We start from the raw sequence: 14,374 nt of genomic DNA on the forward strand, positions 1-14,374 counted from the left end.
TAAAAGTCATTCTTGGCATTTAGACAAGCCTCATCATCATCTCGACATATGACTGATACAGTCCTCTCTGAAAATATTGACATCAACTGCAAGGCCAATTCTGCTGTTTTGTGATACACTGGACACATTTAGTTTTGAGATTGAAAGATAACTGGGAGACAGATGAACGATAGATTCAAATTTAAGCCTTCCTTTCCTGATATTTCTGATACAGTTAGTCATGTTAACCAAACTAGAACCTGGCACCAAGAACCGTTAGTTTGAAATCAAACAATTTTTGAGTAATCAAAAGGATAAGACAAAATAATTTTAAGAAAAACCTGTTTTTATTTATTTTTTCTCAAGGCTATACTAGACATCTGCAGCACGAGTGCACACACACACACACACACACACACACACACACACACACACACACACACACACACACACACACACACACACACACACACACACATGCATGCATGCACGCGCAGGAACACACTAACTTTATTTAATTAAGTTAAAAATATATATTTTTTTTTTATTTAAAGCATTAGCACACAAACAGGAATGCTGTTATACTAAATATCAGTGCACTTAAATGCCTGTTGTTCACCCAAATTAGTGGACTATAGATAACTGTTGTATAAATACTGCATATATTCCATCCCACTCTCAAAGTGTTTTGTTAAAGAGACAGACCCACTCTGCTTATGTCGGTTTGTGGCTTTTTCTCACAGTTGTTGGACACAAACGCCTCTCACCAGACCAGATTGTGTTGAGATGTTGCTTACAGTACACTTACCTGGGGTCTGTTCTGCCCTAACAGTGGGTGGGCTACTAATGATACAGTGGAGGCGCAACACTTTTGTTTCATGTCTAAGTGTGACGTGTGAATGGTGTGGGCAGTTTGGGCTTGTTGAAACACTCCACAGGTGTCATGTTATAAAAGAATGCAGGTTACAGGAGGAGGTGTTTTGATGTGGTTTGCCAAGTAGCCCTCAGGTTTATATGTACTGCGATTTCAGGGGAATCAAATCTGCCCGATTTTTGCATCCTAAGTAGTGACTGAATTAAAAAGAGACATAATGTGTGTATATACACATTTATGTAGACAGAGGCACAGATGGTTTTAGCATTGTTGGTTTTCGAGCTCAAAGCCTCCTAAAGGCAGGGAAAATACTGTGCCACTCTTTTGTGCCACATGGTCTGTCCCCGCACGTTAGGGAGCCTTCGTAACACGTTTGTAATTTGCGAGAGCAGATGCTGCCTATGGCAAGGATCAAACCCGGATCTCCACCGTAACCTCGATCGTGTGCAATAGCAGATCAGACTACAACTATTCCCATTAACATGATAGCACATCTTGTACAGTATAAGCACAGACGTGATTACTAGTTTGGATCGCTGCTGAGGGCTTAACAGCTGGCAAAAGTTTCTGATATCAGGAGTTTGTGTAGTGTGTATAAAGTAATTACTAAGTGATCTTTGGACTTGACTCCAACAGCAGTATCTGCTATCTGCAATGTGGAGATTTAGCAAATCAATATCTGGGGCTGCCAGGTCTTTGCAACAGTTCCTGGGTCTTCAGAAAACTCAGCTATTTTTAGCTGATTAGCAGTTGAGGTCTATCCTCTGGGAGAACCCTTGAGAGATTGTGTGTTTGTGTGAATGTGTGTGTGTTATGGACAGACTTTTACTCTGGTCACCCTGATTCATGTTTCCTTTCAGTTTGCTGTGTGTCACTTGCAGATGATTGACAGTGCTTACATCTGCACTGAATAATTTGTGTGTGTGTGTGTGTGTGTGTGTGTGTGTGTGTGTGTGTGTGTGTATGTGTGTGTGTGTGTGTGTGTGTGTGTGTGTGTGTGTGTGTGTGTGTGTGTGTGTGTGTGTGTATGTGTGTGTGTGTGTGTGTGTGTGTGTGTGTGTGTGTGTGTGTGTGTGTGTGTGTGTGTGTGTGTGTGTGTGTGTGTGTGTGTGTGTGTGTTCCGGTCACTGCTCAGTGTGAAATCAGCGTATAAATTTTACATGCCAATGCTGCTAGTTCCCGCTGTGCGTCATGCTGCAGATGAGATCAGCTGGCCACATTTAAGACACACACACACACACACACACACACACACACACACACACACACACACACACACACACACACACACACACACACACACACACAAAAGCTAGTTGCATGATCTGAAACTCAAATTTGAATCTAATGCAATTATTTTTTTTTTTTGTCAAATTAATCTCATAAAATGACTGAAGATTTATTCTAGGGCTCTAGGAAGCATTTTTTGTTTTGTTTTGTTTTGTTTTGTTTTTTTGTTTTAAGGATAAATGTAGGTGAATTATAGCATTACAAGATCCTCACAAGCATAATAAGACAAAGCATAATGTTTGCTGTTTGCTTGCAGCAGTGGATCTGATGATGAGGTCACATGGTGAAGGATAAGAGGGACTCGAATGGTTCTCATTGTGAAAAGAAATAATGACACAACAATGCTTACGGCTCTCTGTGTGTGCGAGGGTGGGCATATATCTCTTGTATAATGACTGAAGGACACTGCTATGAGACCCAGAGTCTCTCTTCCCAGCTCAGTTATCTGTAAGAAATGAGCTTGAGGCACATTAATCAAAATGTTTTTTAGTAGAAGCGCATGTATATTACCATTACACTATAACACAGCAGACCTAGATTTAGAGCCCAAGGATTAGATTTTGCAGAGGATTCTAAATCCTTTATAGTCGCTGTGTACTTGCTTTAAACAATAAAAATCACATCTGCATGCTAAAATTGATCACGCTTGTCAGAGGTCTAGGAATATCATCTACATAACTGTGTATATTAAAATCTAACTATGAGTCAAGAGCTTAAAAATTCTACATCAGCATTCCTTAGTGTGTAAAATATTTGTTGAGTTGCACTTTATCATCCAATATACAGTACATTCTGAAAATGTGTCTCTCAGAATGCTCAGTGATGCTTCTTATTACAATGTACAGTAGAAACAGCCTTTTTTAATTAATCTTTTTTTTTTACTCGTTTATAAGAATACATTATTCAAGACCGTCGTATTAAAATCATTCAAAAGTGTGGAAATCGTGGTTGTAGTGAGTTTGTTGTGGTTAAACTGGATAAAAACCTTAAAAACAATCCCACTTGCTTAAGACCAGTTTTACTAACTGCCTGTAAATGAAGCCGACTCTTTCTGTGCAAGAATGACTAAAGTCTTGATGTTAAGCTTTAACACCAGAATTTGCTTTTAATGGTCTGCTCTATGTTACAGTCAGTTGGCAGACAGAATGTTGACCCAGCATAACCCTGACTATTGCTTTTTTTAACCTTTTTTCACCTTCTTGACTCTTCCCATATTTGGACTTCTTGCCTTGGTTATGCCTCATCGCTATGATTGTTGCACTGCACTAGTTAGCTTCTTGCTCTTATTTTTGATATCTTTGATTGGATCCTCTGCAGTAATGTATATATATATATATATATATATATATATATATATATATATATATATATATATATATATATAGAGAGAGAGAGAGAGAGAGAGAGAGAGAGAGAGAGAGAGAGAGAGATTGGCAACTCCCTGGTGGTGTGTGGATATCAGCCAATCTGACTCGAGTTCTACTGACTAGACTTACATGTTCATACAGCTGCACTGACAAGGTGTGAAATAATTAAATTCATGTACTTTAACATACCAACTTGAAACAAGAACTTTTATTTTTCTTGGTCATGTATTCCTTATGTCTCCACAATGTTTTGAGTTATCATCCTAACCAAATGTTATATACAGTGGAATCAGCATCACTTACAGTACAGTACAGTACTACATTGGAGGTTAAAGATTTGCAGTGTACACAGGAACATCAGTGTTTGGTTATAATTTTTCTAGTCATAAATTATAGCTGTTTGCACTAACCTTCTTGCTTTTGTTGACTTCTCTGACTGCACCTACTTATTACTGACTTATTTTAAAAATGGGCTTGGTTTATTTTAAACATGTACAAAACATCAGGTTGAAATAGTATACGGTTTGGCGTGTGCATGCTCTATTGTGTAAATACCTACCATGACGCCTTCCCCTTTGTGTCACAGTCATGCGTGGAAACTCCTATGACATCAATATCTCATCCCAGAGCTCCTTAACATGACTGACAAGCCACAGTTGTATTAGAGTTTACACCAGCCTTCTTTACTGTGTCACCACTACCACCAAAATTGCCTCCTTCCTTATTTCTTTTTTTTTTTGGATTTTTGTCACACTTAAATAAATCAGATCATCAAAAAAATTTAATATTTCACAAAGATAACCAGAGTAAATACAAAATGCAATTTCTAAGTGATGATTTCATTGATTAAAGGAAAAAAGCTGTCCAAACCTCCCTGGGTATGAAAATGTAATTGCCCCTAAACCAAATAACTGGTTGCACCAACTGCAAACAAGCATTTGCAATAACTTGCAATAGGTCTTCCACATCGATGTGGAGATATTTTGGTCATGAAGAAAATACTTCATTTTTCTTTTTGAGCCATTCAGATGTGGTCTTGCTGGTGTGTTTCGGATCATTGTCCTGCTGAATAACCCAAGTGTGAATGAGCTTGTGGTCATGAACGTGGACATTCTTCTTCAGGATTTTCTGGTGGAGTGCACAATTCATGGTTTTATCAATTATAGCAAATCGTCCAGGTTCTGAAACTGCAAAGCAGCCCCAGACCGTCACACTACCACCACCATGTTTGACTGTTGGTATGATGTTCATTTTATGAAATGCTGTTAGTTTAACACCAGATTTAACAGAACGCGCACCTTCCAAAAAAGTTCAACTTTTGCTCCATCAGTCCACAGAATAGTTTCTCAAAAGTCTTGGGGATAATCAAGATGTTTTTTGCCAAATATGAGACAAGCTTTTGTGTTGTTTTTTGGTCACCAGTGGCATTTGCTGTGGAACTCTCCCATGAATGCCATTTTTGCCTTGTCTGTTTCTTATTGTTGAGTCATGAACACTAAACTTAACTGAGGCAAGTGAGGCCTACAGTTCTTTAAATGTTGTTCTGGGTTCTTTTATGAGCTCCTATGTGAGTTGTCATTGTGCTCTTGGAGTAATTTACCACTGTTCCATTTTTTCTCTGTTTGTGAATAATGGCTCTCACTTTGATTCACTGGAGTCCCAAAGCTTTAGAAATGTTCAATTTCTTTGTTTCTCATCTGTTCTTGAATCTCTATAGATTGTGCATGATGTGTTATTTTTTGAGCTCTTTGGGCAATTACATTTTCACCTAGGGCCAGGTAGGTTTGGACAGCTCTTTTCTCTTAAAAATCATGGAATGGAATTTGCATTTATAGTTATCTTTGTGTAATATTAAAATTGTTTGATGATGTCAGTCATGTAAGTGTAAATGATTAGATTGAATATTTCTTAGCACTTAGCGAGTGTAATAGTAATGATAATGACCTTGGATTATTTATAGTGAGCTCAGCTATGTTCATTAACACTTTGCAGGGGGGAATCACAAACTATTCCCCACACATGTACCTGTACTCAGAGTAACCCTTATTCTGGATCAAGTTAGGTGTCTGTGTGTGTGTGTGTGTGTGTGTGTGTGTGTGTGTGTGTGTGTGTGTGTGTGTGTGTGTGTGTGTGTGTGTGTGTGTGTGTGTGTGTTGATGTGTTGCTAGAAAACATTGATGTCTGTACCGCTGTGTCCTTGTTGAAGGGCATAGGGGCATTGGCCAACAGACTAGCAGGGAGCTTGGCATTACATCAGACAGCCATTTTCTGTTTACTTAAAACACAAGACAACGTGACACTACACTGTAGCTTAATAGTGAGTTTGTGTGATTGTGCATACTTAGTAATAACCATTAACAGTCAAATACTTAGTAGTAACATTCATATAATAACAGGTCAAGGCCCTATAATTCATAACTCATCTGATAAATCAACCAAGCTCATTGAATGCATCCATTGCCAGCTTTGCAGTTCATTTAGCTTCAGAAAGCTGTATGTTGCACGTACACATTGCCTTGTATCATCATGCTTATATGAATGTTGTTCAAAGTCTGAGCTTTCTCTCAGCCTGTCTTGAGAGAAGGCTTCAGGGCAGGCTTGGCTGTCTTGTTTCGGCCTCACACCCCTTCCCTGTCATTCAGTATGTGGAGGCTATCAGTAGCAGGCAGAGTGAGCTGGACAGCCACATCGCCGAGGGCTACAAAAACGCCCTGACTGAGGAGAGGAGGAGGTACTGCTTCCTGGTGGACCGCCAGTGTGCCTTAGCCAAGAGCACCAGCACCTACCACACCAAGGTGAGGTTTGTTCAGTCATTCCATCTGCTTTCATCCATCATGCTTCTGCTGTATGACTCAGAGAGGAGGCGACCCAGCAATCATTGAGCCTTAAAATTTAGGTTGCTTGAAAATATACGGCAGGGTCCACTACCAAGACTGATAGGGAAAACTTTTTTATTCTTTACAATTGTAGAGAATTGCTATACATGTTGCTTAGTAAACAGGGTAATTACTAAATAATTGAAACATAGCTGATGATGATGAATCAATTAATGATCAAATAAACCAGTTCTTGGTAGTAGACACTACTGGATATGTTAAAAGCATGTTAATATACATACTTCACAATATTCCTCACCAGGTTGAAAGCTTAATAATGAACATGTGGAGGTCTGAGAAAACCTATTGGATGGTGCTGTGGCTGAATTTTGCAATACAGTATTCCCTGGCCACCACACATATAATTTAAATGTCCTCTATTGTATCCATGTCGTACTGTATATAAGACTCTTTAATCCAATCTCTACAGTACTGTTTTGCTTACTAACATAATCATATATTCTATACTCACTGATTAGCTGTTTCAGCCTTGAAATTTCCTCTCTTTACAGTTTTATAAAGTAACATGCTGCTAGTTATGTGAAAATGTCTGCTTTACAATGATCGGCATATGTGAAGATTTCTTTGCAGATAAAATGTTGACAGATGGCTACATTATCCCAATGAAACTAGTTTTCTTGAGTTTTTCAGTAGATCCTTATTTCCATATCTTGAGCATGAGATTTAATTAAACACTTGGTAGAGCAGATGAATAGACATGGGCCAGTGCCAATGTGCTGTGAGCAATATGCATTGTGCAATACAGACCGTATGGGAAATAGAGGTGAGTGTGCACTGATGTGTTGTGTGTATGTGTGTGTGTGTGAGAGAGCCAGGAGACTCCAGCGTTGTATGGGTGAATGAGCTTCTATCCTCTGCTCTGTATGTGTATGACGGTGTGGGAGGGAAGTTGTCTGGTAGAGGAAAAGAGAGGAGACAGAGAGGGAGTGTGTCCCACTTCTGCAAGAACACTAAACCCTATTTGAGAGAGTTGAAAAAGTGCACATTAATGTGGAGGAATACGCACTGAGAGACTGAGTTGTGTGATGGAGGCTGTACTTGTGTTTGACTGAGGTGAAGTTGAACATAATGGTGGTTTAGGAGGATAAGAAGTTGAGGCAGATCCCAACCTTTTTATTCCCTTCATAGATAGAGAGCAATTAAAAAAAAGGTAAAAGAGAGAGAATATTTATGTCTATGTGTCTATTGATGAAAAATGGATTAAACACTTTTGCCTGCTTTCTCGAAGTCCCTTAGGAAATAAAGTTCAGGAAAGTCTTAGGAACAAAGTAATGTTAAAGGAACAGACCTTCCTTCCCACAGAGACACCATCATCTCTGGATCTCCACACCCTCGCCCACGGCTAACACACTCACACTACTGTGTGGTTAATCACCGTCTGCCACCAAGGCCGACTAAGCAAATAAAGGGTACAGCACGAAGGTTTTCTCCCTCTGAGACATCACAGAGAAGTGTGTTTGAGACACAGCTCTTTTTTTCACAATGCAGATAAACCTTTAAAGTGACATTTCTTATTAGGAAAGAGAAAATTCATATCTAGAGAATGATATTGAATTAGTAAACTGTAAATGTCTAAATAATTCCTAATTCCTAAATAAACTTGTTTAAACTCTTATCTACATATATATATATGTAGATATGTACATATATTATGGCTATAAATTCTATTTTTTTAGAATGGAAAAGGAGGGAAAGGGAAACATTTGGCACAATCTCAATTAAGCAAATTAAGTATTTAAGTGGATGAACAGTTGCTTCTTAAAGGGTCATATACAGTACATAACAGACATAAACAATAGATGTTATGTGTTATGTGTAAAATAAAGCCATGTCTTATGTGATTGACTTTACTGTCCACAAAAAAAGGTTTAATCAGAGACATTATGGACATCTTGATAAGATAATTTATTTAACATATGAAATTATACAATACACTTTCATGATGTGTGCTTAAGCAGAACAGATAAATACTTAAGCAGCTTATTTTCTTTAAAGGAGAGGTATCACATTAACCAAACCACAGGCATTATTTTATTCCTTAATCTACTTAAAATAGTAATGAATGAATTAAATAAACGATATAATAGTCTACATCCCTATGTGATCTTGTTTTAATATCTTGTGGTTAAATTAATACAATTAACTGTCGGTCACTATATTTAAAAAAAGCAAAATAATAGGATGTGTTGGATCCAGTGCGATTTTATAAGCTGCTATTTAATGAGGGTTGATGCCATATTGTTAAATTAAACCAAATGTACAGTGATTAATGTGCTAATTACAACTAGAACCGTTCATATCACAATCCGGCAGCCCTGGAGCCATAAGGTACATGATGATGATATGAATAATCCGAATAAGGAGGCCAGAAAATTGACCTGTCTAACCCATCTCTAAATGGACATAATTTTCCCAGTGTAAATATTTCAGCGCTCCGGTGAAACTCAGACCATCTCTTACAGGTAGACTCAGGTTCAGTACTACAGTTTAATTCCTGATTCGAATTACAGCTTTCACATTACCAATTTTTCATTCAAACTGCTCTGATTTGTTTTAAACTATCAGTGTGAAAGCCCCCTACGTCACTCTGGATAAGGATATGGGCTAAATGTCTTAAACGTAAATGTAAATGTTATCATCACCAAGTCGTACTTCTTCCTGCTTGTCCTTGCACATATGTCCTCAAAACACACACAAGTGGCCATTAGTGCCCTAGTGAGGTTAGTCACGATGCCCTCTGCAGGTGCCCATGTGGGTGCAAGGCTAGCAGCGTGGGTGATAATTGCCTCAGCAGGGGGAACTTTCGAGTGTGACTCAGAGAAGGAGTATGTAGGTGGTCTCCCTCTGTTTCTCTGTCTGTCTGTCTGTTTTTCTCTCTGTCTGTCTGTCTAGCTGTCAATATTTCTTTCACCTTCTTTCTCTGTAGGTCTCAACACTATTTTTTTGCTCCCTGTCTCATTTTATTTCTTCAAAGAACTGAAAAACTAAATATTCTGTAAATTAATCAATAGATGTATTGAGATATAGATCAGCAGTGTAAATAAGACCATACAAGGGAAAGGATCGGTGAATATTCTATGTATCTATATCATTGTCCTATTTATTTCTGTATTTAGATCCATTTAACTCATTTCTGTTTATTTAGAATAAACTGTTCATATTCTGTTTCATCACTAATGTAATGTAATGTAATACAGACCAAGAGGGTGAGACTGGTTTGTAGGTCAGAAAAGCTTTAGCAGAATTTTAAAATTAAATAATTTTAAGGAGACAGCATATGATGCCACTGCTCTTAGATACTGTGCCATTTGACTGGACAGATGTTATTATTCCAATCTTTGCTCTGTACACAAAGACAACGTTAATTAAATGATCTTGCTCTATGAGCAACCTGTAAAACATCCAGTTTTGCTCCCTTTCTGCAGTGTAGGCAAATTTGTGCTCCTGAGTTCTGAGTTTCTTGTCTCAATGCCCAGCTGGGACCTAGAGCCAAGAATAGTGTGGGGTAATGCGGTGATATCTGGCCCAGTCAGTGTGTGTGTGTGTGCTGAGAAGGTGGAGTGGGAACAGACAAAGCAGGTCTTAAGGTGTAAGATTGATGTTTCGTTGCTTTAATGTAGCACAGCAGAGAGCAAAGCCTCCGTGTTTTAGAGGCATATAATAGAGACAGATGTCTGTGCTTTTGTAATTGAGAGTGGTGAAGAGGGATCACTCTATCACTCTCTCTATCAGAGACTCTAATCAATGGTGGAGTTAAGCGCACTTGCACTTTACTGTGTGTGGATGTGTGTGTGTGTGTGTGTGTGGGTGCGTGGTTGTGTGAAGACTTTGTAGAAAGTTTTCTTTGCTGAAACTGCACTTTCATTGAAAATGGGTGTATATTATGTGACTATACCCAGCCATCTGTATGTATCTTTCCATATTTCCTTAAGACTCATGTCACCCACTAGTTCATAGCACTGTTAAAACTGTTGAAAATATTTATGTGTGTGTGCTCAGGGTAAAGACCTGCTGATGCAGAAGATCCCGATGTGGCAGCATGCATGTTCTGACCCTCATAAACTCCCAGACCGAGCTGTTCTCCTTGCACAGCAGATGAGCTCGGGGGGAACACTTGGTACCGGACAACAGCATGCCTCTAAATCTAAACTGGTGATCTCAGATCCCATACCAGGAGCCAAACCTTTACCTGTTTCACCTGAACTGGCTGCTCTCATGGGCAACCAACAGGTGAGTGAAGGATGTGGCTCAAAATAGAAATAGAAATCTAAACTCCAATACACATGTTTTTTAGAGCCTTTAAGGTTTTTTTTTTATGCATTTTGTCTAATTTAATACATATCAGGCTAACCAAATTTCCCATTTGGAATTAATAAAGTACTTTCTCTTGCTCTTTGACCAATGGTCCTCAGTTTGACATCGTGGACCATTTTTTCTATCATTATATTGTTGCATACAATTTTAGAAAGTACATTTAACGTCCTGCTGCCAGGTACAATGGTCTCTTTATGGTTTTGTATTGTAAAAGGTTTCCACGCATCTTAGTTTTTGATGTTGTAGAGACAGTCGCCAATTATGTTTACTCAATTATTGTACATTGTGTCATAGGCAAGTCATCATGTCTTACTTTCAGGAATATAATCATAAGAATTATGTATTCAAATGAAGATAAATTCTCAAATATTGAGAACTGTCTGTTTGATTATATAGTTTGTGTCTGTTTGCTCATATAATCATTAAATTCATTCAGTCATTTGTTTATTTGTTCATTTGTTCATTCATCTGCAGTAAGTGCGTTAACCTGGTCAGGGTTGTGTTGGATTCAGACACTATTCCTGGAATACTGGGTGTAAGGCTGGAATATATTTTGGACGAGATACTCCCACACACACATTTACACTTTACACCCAGAGGCAATTTACAGTATCCAATAAACCTGACAACATGTTTTGGGGAGGTGGGAGAAGACCAGGGACCCAGAAGAAATGTTATCTGCTGCTCCTGCACAAAACTTTAGAGGCCTTTATATGTAGCTTAAGTGGTTTAGATGTAACTTATTTAAATAGGGAAATCATAACTTTTACCTATTTTAACTTGAAGCAGCCATGGGGATCCATTCTGTCTCTTTCCTTCTTTTTTCTCAATAATAGTGATATTAAAAGACTAACCCTGGAGCTTCATTTATAGTGGGTTATTATAAAAGAGAAGATGTACTTCCTGTATACTGTATATGCACTATGCTTAAATCTGACAGATGACTTCAGCCTACAGTAGTTTTCCTGCATAAAGTAGGAACACAGCTTTATGTTTTGTAATGATTCTATGTGTACTGTGTGTCTTTTATACAAGATACTGTATGCCTATTTTGGAGAAATTGTGAAAAGTGGTATACAGCTACTAATCAGTTGTACATGAGAAGTCTATACAGATGTTTGGGTTATGTCACAGTATGGCATTTTAGCACAAAGAACAAAACACAGGGCTTTTTGAATAGTCTAACATTTCTGGAGAAATTTACTATTTCAGAGAATTCTGAATGTTTATTTGCTGATGACAGCGGACCTGAAACCAAGTGGAAGCTTTTGAATAAGAATAATGCTGATGGTAATTAAGGGCTCAATAATGACCTGCAATATTTCTGCTGCCTCTCCCAGAGGATGATGGGAATGGAAAGTGTTCCAATGTTAAATGGAACGGCTGGGGCACATGGAGGAGAAGATTACCAGCACTGGATGGATAGCCAAGCTGCACAGGCCAAATCAGCCTCAACACAGGTCCACCGGAACAGCAGTGAAATCTATTCCAACACACTGCCTGTCCGCAAAGTGGCACCCACCAAGAGCAAGAGCACACTGGGTAAGCATATGTAGCATTTTAAGAAGTCGAACAGTGATTTTTCTGGGAAATTGATAATCTTTGTTATGCACACACTAAAGGGGTGGGCTTTAGCTAACTTCAGCCACAGGGAATACCTTTAACTAGATGGGATATGTAAAGACAAATGTTGATTCCAGATAATTGTAGGAGACTTGCTCCAGCATTCCTACCTTTCTCTCAATCTGTCTACATTAGAAAACAGTTTCTCTTGTACTCTGGCAATATTAGACCAAACATGCTTAATGAAAACAGGCCAGAGCTGGAGGGAATAGAAAGGACAGGCTTTAAAAAGCCAGGAAAATGGGTGAAGGACACAGCTGGTGTCTGATGGTATTTTCAGGTGCTTTAAAGCAAAGTTCTGTAGGAAAACAGATGAAATTGATAACAGGTTGTTAACAGATGTATATTAATATTTTAAGCCCTGTTTGTTCCTACAGCTGTATTAAATATAGAATGACATATATTATTCTATGACAGCTAAATAGGATAGTGGGCATTTGCATCAATATACGTCATGCTTTTGACGGTTTCTGGACATCTAACTCTTTTACCTTTGAACACAGCAGAGACACAGACACTGCCTAGGTCGAGCTCAGTGACGGCTGGCCTTGAGAGGAATGGGCGGACCCGTGTCCAGGCAATCTTTTCACACTCAGCCGGAGACAACAACACACTGCTCAGCTTCACTGAAGGCGACATTATCACACTGTTGGTGCCTGAGGCCCGGGACGGGTGGCACTATGGAGAGAGTGAGAAGACGAGGATGTGCGTGGCACATATATAAAATCATTAAGACACATCACTGTGAACAAAAAACTGTGTACTCAAACAAAAATATGTTTACTGTTATTTTTGTTTAGTGTTCATATTACTTTTTGTTTTTGAAAACAGAAATCCTGTTTACTCGAGCAGAATCAATTTTTACTCTGTTTACTTGGCTAAAGCTGTGATTTAGACAGTTTTATTCAGATAATTCACATTACAGTCATTAAATCAAGAATTAAAATGATGAACTTCTATATACACGAATGGTGCTTGATGTAGAATTTGTATTTGTGTACATCAGGCGAGGATGGTTCCCCTTCTCCTACACCAGAGTGATCCCTGAAACAGACGGCAGCCGACTCGGTGTCAGGTAAAACAAAATAGTTTAGACCTGCCTAACCTAGACTTTTTTTTAACAGTCTATTGATTTGACATGTGTTTTTAAGCAAAGCAGATCTATGTGTAGGAACATGACAATTTCTTTAGAATCCAATATAACGGGTATAAAGTAAAAGTGCAGTTAACTTTGCATTTATTTAGCATCACTGATTTTACTGAGTTGCTGTGTGCATGTTTTATTGATAGTTGACTAATATAAAGTTTGTATCCGTGTGTTTGTGCATGTAGTTTTCAGCATGGTAGGAGTAGCAGCACAGGAAATCTTCTAGAGAGGGACCCGGTCATTATGCCATCTCCTGATTACGGCTCTACCTCTCGGCAAATGGGACAAAATGCCTCACTGGGCAGACATCATAGAACATACAGTGTGGCCACGCCAGGATTCTCACAGGTACACACACACACACACACACACACACACACACACACACACACACACACACACACACACACACACACACACACACACACACACACACACACACACACACACACACACACACACACACACACACACACACACACACACACAAACACACACACACATATGTTTTGTCAATCTATTAGTCAAATATTAAATGACTTTTTCACAAACAGTTTGTAGCCAGAACCCTTTTAATTTCAGTGTACAAACAGGCTGCACTCAGTGTTTGTAGCATATGAGGAATGAAACAAAAAAGAAATGAAGTGAGATGCAGCTGCACATGCTTAACAGCACAGTGGGGAAGAGCTCCATCAGAGCCACCAGCATAAAGGACGTTTCAGAACATTACCCCCTGCTGTGTGTGTGTGTGTGTGTGTGTGTGTGTGTGTGTGTGTGTGTGTGTGTGTGTGTGTGTGTGTGTGTGTGTGTGTGTGTGTGTGTGTGTGTGTGTGAGGATGAGGTGCTGCTAGATGATTGGACTAATGGAGTATAGGCTTTCAGT

The 14,374-nt window shown here is 38.8% G+C and overlaps 1 protein-coding gene across 10 annotated transcripts in view; it reads left to right on the top strand.

Moving 5' to 3' along the window:
* baiap2b (BAR/IMD domain containing adaptor protein 2b) overlaps window positions 1-14,374 on the top strand; it is a 50,449-nt gene that overhangs the window by 28,978 nt on the left and 7,097 nt on the right. For 8 of the 10 annotated variants that reach the window (XR_007143672.1, XR_007143671.1, XM_027163136.2 and 5 more), the window contains 6 exons: window positions 6,153-6,305; window positions 10,407-10,637; window positions 12,062-12,263; window positions 12,848-13,049; window positions 13,351-13,419; window positions 13,677-13,839. Coding sequence is in view for 8 of the 10 variants with exons in the window: in XM_027163136.2 (XP_027018937.1) it covers window positions 6,153-6,305; window positions 10,407-10,637; window positions 12,062-12,263; window positions 12,848-13,049; window positions 13,351-13,419; window positions 13,677-13,839 (1,020 nt within the window). In the remaining 2 variants the exon portion in view is untranslated. The remainder of the gene's footprint in view (window positions 1-6,152; window positions 6,306-10,406; window positions 10,638-12,061; window positions 12,264-12,847; window positions 13,050-13,350; window positions 13,420-13,676; window positions 13,840-14,374) is intronic. The other 2 variants (XM_027163141.2, XM_027163142.2) reach the window with 2 other exon arrangements.

This window comes from Tachysurus fulvidraco, chromosome 8 (assembly GCF_022655615.1).
Source record: "Tachysurus fulvidraco isolate hzauxx_2018 chromosome 8, HZAU_PFXX_2.0, whole genome shotgun sequence".
Taxonomy (NCBI): domain Eukaryota; kingdom Metazoa; phylum Chordata; class Actinopteri; order Siluriformes; family Bagridae; genus Tachysurus; species Tachysurus fulvidraco.